Consider the following 17337-nt stretch of genomic DNA (forward strand, 5'->3'; position numbering starts at 1 on the left):
GCTAACCTTACCTTGCTTTCCACAAGCCAAGGAAAGGTTAAAGTAGTGAACAATTTGGTCTTCCTTTAGAAAATTAAAGCAACCCAAAAAAATACAACAACCAAATTTGACCCAGGTCATTTGACTGACTGAGTCAAAGACAAATTTTTACTGGCAGAGGACGTGAAGAATAAAACTATAGGAGTCTGGGCTTAATAGTTTAACAACCAGAAGTCAGTGTTGTGGTATACATTGTTATCTGGATCCATTTCTGCTGTTAGAAGATTATTCTAATGAAATACCTTTGATAAGAAGACAAGGCTAAACACCACATGCATGACAGCTGCCTGGGTGAAATGTGGAGAAGCATCAGAGCCATAAATGCCTGCGAGCTACGTTCCTGACTAGTCACATTAAAGAAAGATCATTTCATTGTGAGATAAGACAACAGGCAAATCAGAGCTCTACTTAACTATTTCTGAAACCCTCAGGTGATTCACCAAGGAAACAGTCCTAGATTAGTAAGTTCTTCCATCTAGTGAGATAAAACCAAGAACACAGAGGCTTACACAGATGGACAGCAAACCACAGAAGTCATTCTGGTGAGGACGAACAAATTAATGGGTAACAGAAACATGATATACCAGTTTGTTTGCTGGCAGCACAACACAACCTCTGCGTAAGTTGGAAAAAAAACCACACATCAAAATGTTGATATTTTCCACAGCTGTGGGATACACAATACGGATTATTAACAAAATGGAGCGGCAACCTGTTATACGTATCAGGAAATCATCCTGAATTCACTGACTAAAAAAAGCGCATTACTAAATGCAGGCATGTCTCCTACACAGGCTGAGCAAAGCTGTGGGCAACAGGAGCAAACACCTGAACCAGAGAGACAGAGCCAACCACATGCACACAATTACTTAGCAATTTCTTTACTATCACAAAGAACTTGCTATCTGTGCCTTAAGGACAAATTCTCTCGTTGATTTTAACAGATGCTTGGACAGGCACCCTACCTACCTCAGCAGAGCTGACTTCATACCCACGCTTTGCTCTGGGCTACACTTCCAGTACCTTCCACATCCCTTACACTGGGTCCAAGAGGTCTGTCAACACAGCTAACAAAAGAGGCAATAACAGTTTTGTTTCAAAATGGCTTTGCACAGGGAAAAGATTGAAATGCCAGTTAAGCCTACAGGAGACTTCATTTCCCAAAGCGGACAGGACACTGGTTTCAGTGGCATCTTGCTTTGCTCCTGGAGGAGGAGCAGCACCTTTCTTCCTCTCCTAAGTCTATGCCACAGTACAGGAATATCTCAGATGGATGCTGTTCTCCCCATCTCAGTGTTGATTCAAAAACCAAGATCTGCAAAGAAAACTTGATATATCTGAAGGAAAAATACACAGTTGACCCCAACACATAAGCAGCCTATTGACTTCCATATCCACTCTCCGTAACTGCATCTGACTTGTACCTCTCCCTCTCAGCTCATCCCAGATTGTCATACCCCTTTCATGTATTTTCCTGCCTTCCTAGTCAATGACCTTCCGTCTTCACTGCTCTTTTTGCTTTTGCGTTCTTGTAGGGTCCCTTTGCTTTAGTAAATGAAATGTGTCCCATGGTACAAGAGTTGTGCAAATGGGTACGCACTGTCTGAGCTCTGGTCGCTTTTGTGATTGTTTGTTCAGGTTTCTTGTATTTTCCATGAATATACAATTCAATTCTGAAGCATACAGAAGAATTCTAAGGATCAAACTATGCACTCAGTAATTCCAGGGTCGACTTAGCTCAGTATCCCCGATTTTGAGTTCACCCAGAGTTATACCAGGGTAAGTGGAGAAGGAATGTGCCCCAATGCATTTAATATGCACAGCCTCATGTATCTGTGTACACATCTGAAAATTCCCTCCATATATAAGGAAAATGCATTCAAAATAGAAAATACTGTAGATGTTACCTAACCATAAAACAAACGCGTTCAAGCTTTCATAACCTACTCCAGATAGAACAATTATTCTGTTTTGCTCTCCCAGGTTTCACGTAGGGGCTCTCTGATCTCTATCACCTGACCTGAACTGTTGGCCAACACTGGCATAGAACTAAAAAACAAATGATAAAACAAGTAATTATTCTGAATATGTAGCAACAGTGGCTCTTGACATTCAACACTTTGCTTTTATGTAAACCTTTTCTGTGTAAATAAATAAATGGTTTAGATTACGCTATGAGATACAGAGATGAATAACAGGCCATATTTTTGGTTCCAGAATCCTAGAATTACTGCTGGAATGAATTACCTTCCAAAGTTTATGGTGTGATACATCATATGAGCAATTGCTGCTTCTCTCAATCGTTGCACAAAAATAGTTCAGGCTGGGCTAAAGCGTACTGGAAGGGAGCTGAGGGGGAAGTGTAAACACCACTATTCTGCAAAGATAGTTGGAGGAGACAGTCACGATGCTTGCAGAACCCAGCAGCTAGAGCAACATCAGCAAATACAGGCACGTGCCATCACCCAAACAAAGGCACACGTTTGACACACGTGGGTGGAGGATTTTTGCCAGTCAGTGTTTTAGGAGGGTTTCTGGAGCTGCAGAGAGAGGCAGGGGGTGGAGTTGGCTGGCACCAGACAGCACGAAAACAGTCATAGCAATGATCTGAGAAAAAGCAGAAAAGACACAGTTCAGAGGACCAGATGTTGTCTGAAGAAATTTGGGAGCACGGGCTTCAGGTGCTGGATGACTGAGACATCCAGAGAAAGCACATTTTGCAACGTCTTTGTAAACAGCCATGCCTCAGCACAAGGAATTGCAACAAAGCACAGAAGGCAGTTCAGGGAAAGTAGCTGGGTTTCCCCACAATCCTACACAAGGACAAACAATGCTTTGGCTCCTCCTTGTCTTTTCCATCCTCCACGTCTCCTCCCCAGCTACAAGGTAGAGAAAAACCTACTGATGGAGAAACAACTTACCTAAGCAGTAGACCCCTGCCCTCAAATCTGCAAACACGCCTCACCAGATCCCCCACAAAAGGCTAAGTGTACCAGCATCCTGCTGCCAAGCCTAAGTCTGTCTTTTCTCCAGCACACATTGCCTCAGGCTCAGCTGGCCTGCAGCATGCAGTGGCTTTCTGTTGAGCTCCCCAAGGAAGCCCCAGAGCCAATACATAGGGCTAATATTCAAACACATGCAAAATTGACAGAGAGCAGCATGTTTTTCAGAGGTTTTACAATAAAAATATCTCTCTCTACCCAGCTTTTCCCTGTTGAATATCAGGCTTCATCTAGTTAAAGGCAGACCATAATTCCACCTGAATAAAACCTAACTTAACCATCGTATGACTGCCAATGACTGCAGTCACGTGGTAAGCTAGCATTCAGAGGACTCAGGTCCAAAAGCAGCCTTGGATTTCTTGCCTACCAGATTGAGTGTCTTTGTGCAGGCTGTCACTTGGCAGAAGGATGCATCGCTAAAGAAGCCTTTCTGCTTGCCAGTAAATGGGTTTTCTCAATGACCTGTTTGCTGAGTCAAAGTCAAGAGGTCTTAAACAATACTCATGTCAGGCACGTGCAATACCGACTAGAAGAACAACTTCATGGCAGTGGCACCAGTCTGACAAAAAAGTGTTACGACATGTTTAACTTTACTGAGAACAGAAGGCTGCGTGTGACCTCCCATAATAAGAGTACGACATTTTGAGGACTCTTAAGTAGTTTTCCCACTCCTCCAACCACTTGAATATTTTCCCTCTGCAAATTCCCTCCTAGCTTTAAATAAGAGGAAGCCAGTTCCTGCAGATCTCTGCCAAAAGGAACTTCAGCTGAACAGAGAGGAAGCCAGTCTGAATAAGAATCCAGCAGGCACCGTGGGATTTGGCCAGGAGACCAACACAACACAAGAGAAGAAACTCCAGCTACGGACTATTGGAGGGACACCCCATTTCCCATCTGCCCCTCTTCCTTATTTTTTTCCTTTGTTTTTTCTTTCTTTCTTTCTTTTTCCTCCCCAGGAACTACTTTTGGCAGCCCTGCTGGAGGTGACACCAAGCCAGGCAGCAGAGCCAGTTCTCAGCACTGTCCCAGTCATCCTGACCATTCATTCACAGGTTACAGGGCGCAGCTGAGAGGACACTTAATAGGAAGGCCCGGGCCTCCATCCTGAAGCAAACTTTCAAGCTAAGCCAGGAGAATGAGACAAATAGGAATACCGTGCAGATATTCCCTAGAGCCATCGTTACTACAAGCCAATCTCCAGTTCTTTTTTGCAGTGCCCAAGACAACTTTTGCAGTGAGCTAATTTTCTTCCCTCCTTTTGGTGAAAAGCATTATTCGTAGCTTGCTTTGTATTTACCACTGTTCTTACTACAAAAATCTGAGCTTATTTTTCAAAGCTGCTTGGTGATTTTGGGTGGCCAATTCAAATCATATTTGACAGACCTAACTTTGAAGCCTGCCCAAGTCTCAGTACATTCCTGAAAGCAATCCCTTTAAGAGTATCTTGGTTTGGGCATCCAACCAACCAGACATACAAGAAGTTGCTTTACATAACTCAATCCAAGAATTAGAAAATGTCAACTTTTTCGCTGGGCAGTGAAAAAGGTACTCTGCTGTACTATAAAATGTACTGTGATTTAACAGCTAATGCAAAGAATATTTTCCTATGTCGTAAGTTCTGGTATCTTAATAAATAGCATTATAGAAAAGGGTCGTCCAAGTAAATGCATACCAGCAATCAGTAAGTTGTACTCTTTCAGAAAGGGCCACACATACTCTGCTTGGGACAGAAAGAAATCAGAGGTTTTCTGCCACGATTGTTGGTGTAAGCACCATTATAAAACACAAATTTAACTTCTTCTGGAGGAGTAAACATCACTAACATGTAAGGAAGACAATACGCCTGCTGCTGGGCATTGGCCAAATTGCCTTGCAGCCCATACCAGCCATGTCAGAGAATCTGCTTAATGCTGCTCGGGGGACATTGCTGGCAGAGCTCTCCTGGCTGCCCTGCATGGCTCCCAACTCCTTAACAAATGATAGCATCCTATTCACCCTTCAAGAACTGCTGTCAGACAAGACTGCAGAGCATTTCTAAAAGTATCACAAAAAGATAAGCAACTGTTATCTATTCTCATTACAGCCTTGTCACTCATCTCAGCAAAGTCAGCAATCAACCAAACCTACAGCAACGCAAAAGATCTGCCACAAGAATAACATCTGTTCTATTTATCAAGGATACAGAAGAGCAACCACTCAACCACGGCCATCTGATACCTTTTCTCTTTGCCTGGTATGCTTGCTACAAATGGCATAGGAGGAACTGAGTCTGAGTTAAACATATATGCATATGCATATATACACACTGAAAAGGCTTCTCAGTAGCTGTACAGAGAGAGCTGCATTGAGATTTTACATTAAACAAGCAGTATCATCTCTGCACTTCACTCTTGAGTTGTGCTGTTCAACCTTTGATAACTTCTGTATTTCTCTTTGTAGGGTAGCTGAATCATATGTATATTATAAATATTTTTTTTTTTCCTTTTTTATTTGCTCTGGCATTAGGAAAATCAACAATTAAAAAAAGATGTGGGGAAGAGTCACTTCTGTTAAAATATTCTCTTTTCTTCGGAGTCCCTGACAGCATAAGCCCAAAGTTTTGGAGTTAGCAAGAGACAAAAAAAGCTACTGCAGAGATCAGTACAGGACAAATGTGTTAGTATGCAGGGGACCTCTCACTGTTGGCAGACTAGACAGTCAGGGAAGGTTTAAATCAGCCCCTAAAGAAGCATAAACTTTTCTAAATAGGAAAGTAGTTCAGAGTATGCTCATTCATATGCTTCAGATTTAAGGCAGCCTGAACAAAAAGAATCAAAGCGCCAGAAGATAAGATCTTACCATTACCTACAATGCAACAAAGATAGCACCCAGCAACATGCAAAAGGATTGTGGATTATTTTAAATAAGTAAATGAACCATCTTGCTGTCACAGCTAACCTGCTTAAAAAGCATAAGCAGGATGTATTTGTTAAAGGAAGAAAAGGTATTAATTGCACCTGCACATGGCACTAGGGACTATTATTAGATTACTGCAACCAACTGATGGTGCAAGCACTTTGGTTACGATGTTGAAAGTTTGCAAAGAGTTCCTTCTGAAAAGAGTTTCAGGAACAGTCCGAGGTCCATGAAGTACTTGGCAGAGTTACAGACTGAAGCTCCAAGTTTTTAATTAAAAGAATGATAAACAGTGACTTGGTTTTCTGCAAGTACCTGCACGAGAAAAAGACTGCAGATAATAGACAGCTCCTTAACAAAATAAAATTAACTCCCCAAAAGGTAAAGTTGGGCAAACTCAGGCTGCAAATACAATCCATGTTTTTCAGGTGCAGTGAAGCAGTGAAAGGAACATCTTGTCTTACCGAGATGAAAGTAGACTCTGAATTCCCACCCTCCCCACTCTTAGAAGTATGCAATAACTCAATAAAACACTGATACAGATACTCTCAAAGAGAACATCAGCTTACTTAGGAAGTCAAGTTGGACGATGATGACCATGATGCCTTTAGGCACTAATGCCTGTACATGTGAGGAGAATAGCTCTGTCCTAGAACAGCTAGGCAAAATACTCTGGGAGCCATTAGCAGCGACATCAAGGGGATGCAAATTTTGAAAACTCTGAGATCTTTGCTTGAGCTCTGTGGCACTGAAGACACGAAGTGTCATGAAGAGTCATGCAAATATTGATGCTGCTACAGACAGCCCAACTCACCCACGCACCTGGCTGCCTACTGCATCAGCACAGCAAAATTAGCGTTTCCATAAGAATCTGGAATTTTGATGTGTCAAGGCACTGGCCTTCGTAAGGACACACAATGGGGTTGCTCCCACCATGCCATGTGCAAGGGCAGACTGTATGACGGCTTTAAAATAAACAGCATCGTAAGGCTGTGAGTGAGAGGCTCACAGAATCCTTAAGGTTGGAAAGCCCACTAAGATCATCCAGTCCAACCATCAGCCCATGCCTAGTACTTCTCCAGCCCTTGTCCTTCAGTGCTACATCCACATGGCTCTTGAACACCTCCTCCCTGGGCAGTGACTCCACCATTTCCCCGGGCAGCCTGTGCCACTGCCTCACTGCTCTTGCTGAGAATTTTTTTTTTCCCCCTAATACCTAACCTGAACCTCTCCTCATGCAACTTCAGGCCATTCCCTTTCGTCCTATCTCTGTTACCTGGGAGAAGAGGCCAACCTCCATCTCAGCACAACCACCTTTCAAGTGGAGGTAGAGAATGATATGGTCTGCCCTGAGCCTCTTCTTCTTCAGACTGTACAACCCACATTCCCTCAGCTGCTCCCCATCAGACTTGTGCTCCAGAGCTTCCTCATGGTTTACCTTACTCCCTTTCACACAGTATGACATTCCCCATATTTCTGTAATTCCTCCTCCCTCTTTCTCTTCCTCCTCCTCCAGTCAGTTGGGAAGGAAAAAAGAGGTAACTGCTAATCTAATGCATTAGTGCCTTGTCTGACATGGCCTGTTTCTACAGAGCAGCTCCGCTTCACTGGAGAAGAGCCATTCTCATCCATACTTCCCTTCAATATGTTTTTTACTTCATGCTGTATTTATGGGTAATTTCATGCTATACTTCACGAGTAACAACTGTTATCTTCTCCTGGACATACTACTACTCTGCTGTTCCTGTGAAGCCAACTGCCTACTCCCCACTTACAAACAGAAGCTAACACCCTTATCTGACGAAAGAAAGGACAGCAGTTCTGCCCTTCCCAGACATTCTGAACAGAAACTCAAGTTTCAGAAACAAGTTACATTTTTGCTCGGTGCTATACATGGAAATCAGCTGAATGTGCATGAGATACATATGGGTGTGGGTACAGGTTCATCTACGGGCAGAACACAGTGGGTCATGGCTGGGGTCTATCTAGCCTTCGGCAGAAACCCGGTGACCTTTCATTGCTCTCTCGGTCAGCTAATTAATGGGGTAGCAATAATGGTGTCCCCCGAGGGACAAGAGCACATTTTTTTTTACCTCCCCGGCCTCTAAGGATATCTACACAAGCCAAAAGAGATTATGCAGCGAATGATGGACGTGGTAGTGGCAGAAAGCCGGAGGCAAAGATAAATGAGGATGCAATACTGACGTTCCTCAAGAAATCCTTAGAAACTTGTCAAAACCAGCCTTCAGGCCTGGGCCATGTACTGCCAAAAGAAAGCGTGTATCTGAATGCCTGGAACAGCTGGATTTGCCTAGCCATTGAAATGGAAAAATATTTGCTGAGTATCACTTTCCAAATATTAGCTATTTTGCAAAAAGGGGCTCTCTGACATGCTAAAACACCGTCCATCACTCAATACGAAATCTCTTTTGAGCTCGAGGTATTATCAGCTAGCAGGAAAGATGTTTTTTCAGGTCTTGTCACACAAGCACATGGGAACCTGATGTGCAGACACTGCAGCAGATAGAAAACCAGTTGAGATGTTCAAAGTACTCACCTTACACCGTCTGAAGCTGATGGCTATTCACAGCCATCATGGAGAAAAATTAGTGTGACAACTGCTGGGAAGCAGAGGCCTCCTCTACCCAGACATGGTCCCAGTATGCTGTCAGAACACTGGGAAGCAGCTAGAGCTGAGGCACAGCAAGGCATGCATTATGCTCTGGTTACAAATGAACCATATCCTATCCAGCTGCTTTTGATAAACTACAACTTGCCCTTTCAGTGCTGAAAACTTCTGTCACAGCGAGATGGATGAGGATCTCGAATTGCTTGGGGGAAAACAAAAGCAGAGATTCGATACCAAATAGCATTCTTCCAACACCAATGTGTGTGAAACCTTGTGGTCAGTATTGCTTCCCACTTGCATGATCACGGACTTGAAGAGTAATTATGGAGTACCATACTCCATGCTAAACAATCCCTGTTTTGCATTTCAGTGATCAAATCCAAAACTTGACTTAGAGAAGACAGAAAGAAAGAAAAAAAGATGCCTGTTACATCAACAGGAGACACTGCTTTTGAAGACCAGGTATCACTCTCCTTTGTAGTGATACAAATATAGGAGATAAAACATTTACAAATGCTAGGCATCTCTAATGAAGCTTCTTACATATATGTTCTCTCTCTTAGCTTTGTGGGCATTATCCACAGAAAATAAATTTATTCCCCGAAAAAAAAGAAAAAAAAATGTTTCCATGACAATCTTCCACAACAGGCAGAGAGCAAAAGAACTTCCGTATATATAACTTATCTTTTTTTAGTTCCCTTTGTTGCAGTGATTTTCCTCTGAGCTCTGATGGCACACCATGAACAAGAAGAGCTCTGTTGGGACAAGTGTTGGAAGTGCCAAGCCTGTAGCTCAGCAGCACAGTATAGCAGCAAAGCATTCATAGAACGGGAAGCTTGGTCAGGGTGGCACCAGCTTTCTGATCAGTTTTTATGGGTGCTTTCCCCTGTCAGACCACATTATCTGCTCACCCTCTTTCCTGAAGTGGTCCTTCCCTTCATGAGGAGGAGGTTTGACTATGCTTCAATACCAAACAGGTTTGGCAGTGCTTTACCTTATCAGCTTAAGAATGAGCATACTCTGCCCTAGTGTGGGCTCTGTGGTCGTGCTTGTGGTTGCAGCTCGACCAGTAAAACCTACCACAAAAAGCCTTCTTGGTCCTCCTCATTTGCACCAGCTCAATCAGCCCACCAAAAGCACTGGCAACTCTACATTAGTGCCCTTAAGGAGATCAGCCAACAATTGACATAATTATTCTTCTGGCCAATATTTACATAACCACTAGTTATCACAGAATCACAGAATTTTAGAGGTTGGAAGGCACCAACTGGACTGGTGATCATCCAGTCCAACCCCCTGCCAAAGCAGGCTCCCTACAGCACACTGGACTCCCTACAGCAGGCTGTTATGGATGGGTTAAGATCCTTCTTCAAGACCTTGAAGAGTTGTGTAATCAGCACACAGACTTCCAGCTCATCTATATACAGTTGTTTATAGAACACAACAGCTTGGTTTCTAGACTATTATTTCAATTCAGTCATCAGAAGGGTCACTGTGTCATCTTATGACCGCTTTACTCACAGAGTTATATCCTTGTGAAGGGTAAGTGCTGCTCCTTAATAACTTCAATTTTCCTGAGTGCCGGCTAACAAACAACTCACAAGGGCAAATGGGCAGAGATGCCTAATGTGTTATGTCCACTGAAAGGCAAGAAGCTATGGTAGCATTCTCCAGCTCCTACTGCAGAGAGAGATGTGGCAAACTGCAAGACGTAGAAAGAAAGAAATGTTTTAATTGCCAAGACACTTATAGGTAACACATGCCTGCAAAAACAGGCTCACAGCTGTACACGCCTAATAACTAAATATGTTAAAAATACAAAACTTGCAAGAACAAACACAAGGATCCAGATGTGAGTACCACATAAGATCAGCACCTGGTGTCAATTCAACTTAAACACTCAGCTTTCCCCAATCCCGCCTATGTCACTAAAATTGTGATGGTCTATATGAAAAGCAGCACACTGCTGACATGCACTGTTAGTGACATCCTCAAAACCGCTGAATGTAAACTTGAAAGCAGATTATCTCAAGAGGATAAGCAACTGCCACATGTGCATCAATTCGGCTCAGTGCAGAGCAAGTTGCAAGCTACAGCTGAAAAATATTAAAACAATCTTCCCGGAAGACAGACTGCAGTAATTAACAGAGTCTCTTGCCTATTCAAGCCTATACCTGCTTACTCTGAGGGGGCAATATAGAAAAGGGTTTGAGGCAAGAGTGTAGCTTTATAACAAGCGCCTGTTGCAGCTAGTTGCGAACAAACTGTTAGCAGGTGCTCCTACACGAGACTGAGCAGGTGATTGCACATCAGCAGTCTGCCTTACTGTCAAATTCTTAAACGTTTCGTAACACACACTGGGGAGTTTTGTGCTGACAAAGCAACCAGCTCTCTGGTCCTGCTTCCAGCCAAGTCTTCTCTTGTGTCATTGCAACTGCTACAGCACCCTTCAAATCATTCTCTGAAGTATCATATGTCAACAAAGCACACATTTAGTGGCTTCAATACAAATTATGCATCTACTTGCATACATACAAGCCTCTGTGAAAAGAATAGTGTCAAAGCTGTGAAAGCAAACACTTAAAAGCACAGGAATGTCAAAATTAAGGCTGCAGGAACACCCTCATTTCATTTCCTTGGTGCCTACAATTACAAGCAGCATCATAACACATCACCCAGGTGTAACGGTTGGCAGCTGTTAATAAAAATGTAAAGCACCCCTGAAGAAAGCCACCACGCAAATCCATGGTAAGTACTTTCTCTAAACAAGCTTTTCTTTGGGAGATAGATAAAATTAAAAAATGTGTAGAGAAATGGCCATGAAGAGAACTATTCATTCAATATTTACAGTGAGAGCACAAACACGTCAAAGAAACTGATATACAAGTATCACTGAAGGAGAAGCAGCCTGAAACCTTACAGTTTTTGGAGCAGACAAAAGGAAAGCGTGGAACTGGAAGACCAGTGACGACACCAGAAACTTGGCTTTTGTTTACTAAGAAATAACTTCTTGGCCCATCTGCTTGGTAAGATGGTTCTAAAGCAACCCGCATGCGCACAAAGACCTGAAAACTCAAATCAAAGGTTAAGATCCTAGGACTATGTGTGAGCATAAATCACAATTTTCTGTTCCCAAGCCAGCAATACTATAGGGCAGCTTTGACTCTTGGGCACAGACAAGTCTGACAGCGGAGAATCCTGATGCAGAAGTCCTCAGTGGGAATCCCACACCACATTTGTTTCCCAAACGGAGAAGAGGAATGCCACAGGGGTGGCACAGTCATTGAGGGCAGAAAGGAGGCAAAAATCTCATCTGCCAACATGCCCAAAGGCATCTAGCCACCAAGTCAAGCCTCCATTCTCTCAAGTCCATGGTGGAGCACAAGAAGAAAACAGCAAATTTACTCAAGGCCAAGTTGACACAGCATGGGGAAATATGGCACTGTAACATCTGTTGTTATCCACCAGCACTACTTTGTCCATGCTTCTCTACGTCCACCTGCCTATATTCTCCTGAATGGTTGGTGACTATTCTAGGAAAAGCTGCTGGAAGACGGAAATGGTGCAAAACACATCGCTCCAGCCTTTGCTTCCAGTGGTACATCCAGAAGCAACTCAACAACCACCCTTTGACAAGAGCAGGAGATTAGAAATGAGATGTTGAGACCAAGGTAAAAGCTGTCTAACAGTTTTCTCAGCCACAGGCCGGATTTCAGGAGACAACCACGCTGGCTGATGCAGGGCAGTCACACAACCTGCCAGAGCACCAGTGCATCTCATTTTGCCTCCCTGGAGGTATCTAGAGCTCCCAAAACAAAGGTGCAACTCCTCCAAGCCTCACACCCACTGATGAACGCATGATGTTCAAACAGAAACGTGCCAGTGATGCTCTGAATGCATTTCACAAAACTACATGCCACCAATGTGCCACCAGCAGGGGACAGAGAGCCTGTGAGACCGCTGCCCAGGTGTGCTTTCAGATCACCTCCCCTGTTCCCTCCCTGGGGTTTGCAATGGGTGTTGCTAGCTCTCTACAGGGTGCTTGCACTGCCCACGTAGCACTTCCACAAGTCTTTTTTTTAAAAAAAAAGAAAGAAAGAAAGAAAAAGAAATTAAAGTATTTTTAATACAGAAATGCATTCAGAAAGCAAACCCTTTTGTGAAAAGGCCACTTTCAATATTAATTGCTCTACCTTCATAAAAGCTGGTAAACTGTATTTTTAGCAGCTGCTTCCCACTAACATTGTTACAGAAAACTACTCAACTAACTGTAACTAAAAATGGCCCTTTTGGAGTGTAACAATAGCACTAGAGAAACTGATAAACACATTTTTCAGCAGATGAGAAATCAAATGACTCAATTTACCTCCATCTCTCTCTTTGTAGAGACAAAGATTATACTTCAAAGTAAGGTAAAAGCAATCTCAGGTCAAGTTTGCTTATGAAGACTTCAGCTCACACCATTCTCTCCCCTCAATATAGGGCCATCCTGCAATGCCACACGGAATTATTGAGGGTTATGGAGTCATTTCATCGGGGTCCACAGCAGATGGCACAATCTGGTCAGCCTACCAACAAAGCATGATGCTACCCCTGCTGCACTGATAGGAATGTAATTTCAGCTGTTTAGAACTACAGAAAACATTATCTTGCAATGGCTGCTTTCTGCTGCCCGGTGACAGGCCATGCTGAGCCTCAAGCGCAAGGGTTGGAACAAACTGGGAGTATCCTGGGCAGAGGCTCCACAAGTTAGTGGGATAACAATGCAGCTATCCCAGCAGGGTTTCATAGCCACAATTTAAATCTAAATTGGCTCGCTCTTCAGAGAGAAACTGTTTCCTTAGGACTGGCAATAAAGACTGCCTGCGCTGATCTAACAAATCAGCCTTCTACCCAAAAATGTTAGATTATAGGCTGTGATATTTTTATTCAAAAGCAATGGAAAGAATAATCTGTTCAACATTCTCCTGTGCTCAGCTAAAATACACTTAATTGCATCAGGCATTACCAAACATTTCTCCAGCCCAGACAATAATAACATGCCTGACATGCTGGTAATACAAACCCCGAGAAGTGCTGCAAAAGATTTGATTTCAAATCCAGTGCTACAGACATTCATAGTGAAGGTTTAAAGCCTCACCTTAGCTCACCCTCTCGTGCTCAGGAGCTGTTGGTTCCAGTCCCACGCACTGCACTCAATGTGCACAGCCCATCCAGCTGCCCTTGGAGCAGCTGGTAAAGCAACTAGCGCCTGGCCCACAGCACACAGCATCTTGTGCTCTTTTGAAGACCTCTTCAGCTTCTAGCCGTTTCAGGGTGAGGTAATGGCAGATTTTTGGCATTCGCTCTGCAATTGCCTTGATTCTGTACAATGCATTGTGTCAGTGCAATGGATCTGAGCCTGGCTGGGGACTCATTAATCCACAGATTTCATTTCTAAATACACAATTTTCTGAAACAATAATGCGCATTAACTCCTCCACAGTCACTAAAGTCTGCTGCAAATCAAAACCTGCTTGGGCACCCTCGCTGAAATCAGATATTCTGGTGACCGTAACAGCTTGGACTGTGCCAAAACAGCTACCAGGCATTAGCAGTAAGACCCCTACTTCACACTACTACCGCAATTTTATTGAAACTTAGGCAGCGCCCTTGCTCGACAACGGCTTTACAAGACAGAAATCAGATGTCAATTATTTTTTATCTCAAAGTACATGCAGGCACTAATCCTGGAATAATAGGCTCATAAAGCATCAGCCTAGAAAACTGCAGTGACTACAGCAATCCAGTGAGCCGTCTGCAGGAGAGGGCTTTGTTTCCTCATCTTGCTTCACTGTGCCCTACTTGCAAACACTTCAAGTGCACACTCCTGCAGATTAACTTTCCCTGCAAATTAACATACCCAAAGATTAAGCCCGGCCAATCTTTGCCCCTCACCCTGCTGAATGCAGGCCAATGCCATTCCATTACAGGGCAACACTCTCCTCAAACTCCAGATGAGTGCGATGTCACTCCTGGGGTTAAGGGATGGAGGTGGGCATGGAGAGATGGCCAAGTGTGGCTGTCACAAACAGCTGCTTACTCATGCCTTGGGTAACTCTGTTAGCATCAACCTGACTCTGTTAGGTGTTCTTGGGAGGTCTGTGCCCAACACTGCTCACCTGGGCTCTGACACTAGAGTACCAAATGGTTCCTAATTCTCCAGCACTTGGCTTGCTCTTGTGGAAGGACTTTGCCATGGCAATAACATTTCTCATGGAAGAACATGTTCAAACGAAAAAAGAGGAGATGTAGATTGGATATAAGGAAGAAGTTTTTTACAGTAAGGGTGGTGAGGCAGTGGAACAGGTTGCCCAGAGAGGTGGTGGATGCCCCCTACCTGTGGAGACACTCAATACCAGGCTGGATGGGACTCTGAGCACCTGATGGAGCTGTGGGTGTCCCTGCTCATTGCAGGTGTTGGGCCAGATGGACTTTAAGGGTCCTTACCAATTCAAACGATTCTATGAAAATGTGCTCTTCCCACAGAACCTCCTTCTGTCCCTCAGCGTTGCCAATCCTGGCTCGCATGCTGCCTCTTTCCTTCTCTCCTCATTCACTTTCCACACTTGCCAGCCTCAGCCTCCTCCCAAACACACTCCCAGGGAAAGGAGTCCAAGGAAGCAGATGTTTTCCTTCTCTTCCTCATGTTACAGCCAGAGCTCAGTCGCCTGTGGTGGGTTCAGTGTAGGCAGAGCTACCAGCAGCTGTGAGGCAGATCCAGTTTGAGCACGCCTCAGCCTCCTCTGGCTGGAGGCCACACAAGAGCGTGGCTGAGGAACATGCCCTGAAGAGCTGAATGTCCACCAGCTCCCTGGATGGGGTGAGATCCTCAGGTGAGACCATGTGTGGGATGGAAAGCATTCCCCCTCCAGTCAGAGAGAGGAACCGCACTGAGATAGGACCTCACCTGAAGAAAGTCATTAAGTGCTCTTATCTCCATCCACTAACTCAGATTGCTTATCCATAAATACCTGAAATGAAATAGGTGGATATTCTGGTAGGATGGACCCTTAATTAGTGAGTTTAAAACTATGCAACTGATCTTTCACCCACTGAAGTCAACAGCAAGAGCCTGATTTGATCCTATGACAGAAGATAAGGTCAGACAGCACTCAGAGACTGCCACAGATGGCCACAAATAGGGATACCAAGGCTCAGCAGGAAGGAAGGGAGATCACAGAATCATTAAGATTGGAAAAGACCTCAAAGATCACCCAGTCCAACCGTCACCCATCCCCACCAACTGTCCACGTGCCTCAGTGCCACATCCACACGGCTCTTGAACACCTCCAGGGATAGTGACCACACCACCTCTCTGGGCAGCCCATTCCTCTAGATTCAACTAGAGCTTCTGCTTGTCACTTTGTCATAACATGTCTTATTCAAGACACTGGGGGAAGAAAAATAAATAAATAAAGCAAGAGCCCTGGCAGCTGAGATAGAGGGGCGTGTGGTTGGGCTTTTTATTTTTGCCTCTTCACAGACAGAGATAAATGTAGCAACCCAAAAAGTGGAGGTGGGAAGGACGTGTGTGTGCATGTGCCTTTTATCAACAGAAGGATCATTGGATGTATCTGTTACCAAGGAGAAGCACACGCTTGGTAACAGAAGAGAAGAACAACAAAAAAAAAAAATCTTTTTTGCATTCCGATATGACAGCAATCATTTCTGTCATGAGGAAATTCATAGCTCTACTCAAAATTTCACTCTGTGACAAACTTATTGGAAGAAGGAAAAAACAAAAAACAAAAAACAAAAAAACAAGCCTAGAACTGCATGAACCCTATAGAGATGCAACCCTAACAATAGCGTACGTGCAGCGCTGCTGGAGCCAGAGGAGATTCTGCTGTTCTCAGCTCACCCGGCAGCAGCGGGGTGCCCAGTGTTAAACAGAGCTCTGCCCGCCAGCTTCAACGCGAGCGGGACAGCCCTGCAGCAGGGCTCTCCAGCATGCCGTGCCGTGCTCAATGCACAGCCAAGCGCCCGCTGCTCTTCATCTCGTCGTGACAGAGCCTGACTGATGGGTGGAACACTCCACTACAGGACTGCAGATAGGAGACGAGAAGCAGAGCTCCTCGGTGCATTTTCTTTACTAGATGAAACAACACAACACACGTGAGGGCACCTTGTGATGTGCAGCACTATCAGCAACTTCTGCTCACCGAACCGTAACACCGCCAAAGACACACGCAGCACATCCTGTCATTTCAATGAGCGAGGAGTGTCTGCACTGTGTCACCGATCAGCGGTAGAAGTCTACGTAGCGTGCCACCAAAAACACACCGCTCACACGTCGCTGGTCGGCGGTAGGACACTGTGTATCGTGCTGTTTCAAACAGCGCTTTCTCACAAGCACAAACCTTGCAAAGGGGGACACAGGCGAGTACCCCCGCAAGGCGTAGGTCGCGCAGCCCCAGCCCGGGACCGCTCCCTGTACCGCCGGGACTCCCACAACCCCCGGGGCGCCACCGAGCGGCCGCCCTCCCGCCCCGGCCGGTCCTTCCCGTCCCGATACCTTCTCTCCGGTGAGCACATGCAGCCCCTCGCGGACCTTGGCGAAGGAGCCCTCTCCCAGCTTCCTGCCGATCAGGTAGTTGCCGACGCGCTTGGTGTGCTGGAAGTCGCGGAGCCTCTCCCGCGGGGCCGCCGCCGCCGCGCTCAGCCAGGCGGCCAGGAAGCTCCCCTCGGCGCCCGCCGCCGCCCGCCGCGCCTCGCCGCCGCCGCCGCCGC

At 44.9% G+C, this 17337-nt stretch overlaps 1 protein-coding gene across 1 annotated transcript in view; it reads right to left on the minus strand.

Annotated features, from left to right (window-relative positions):
• The window catches only part of HUNK (hormonally up-regulated Neu-associated kinase), a 57098-nt gene that overhangs the window by 39708 nt on the left and 53 nt on the right, over nt 1-17337 (minus strand). Inside the window, 1 exon segment of the mRNA XM_042867779.1 lies at nt 17123-17337. This exon segment is cut by the window's right edge and continues 16 nt beyond it. Coding sequence (XP_042723713.1) covers nt 17123-17337 — 215 coding nt within the window.

This window comes from Lagopus leucura, unplaced genomic scaffold (genome assembly GCF_019238085.1).
Source record: "Lagopus leucura isolate 7727_CA_CO unplaced genomic scaffold, USGS_WTPT01 Super-Scaffold_100001, whole genome shotgun sequence".
NCBI classification, from domain to species: Eukaryota; Metazoa; Chordata; class Aves; order Galliformes; family Phasianidae; genus Lagopus; species Lagopus leucura.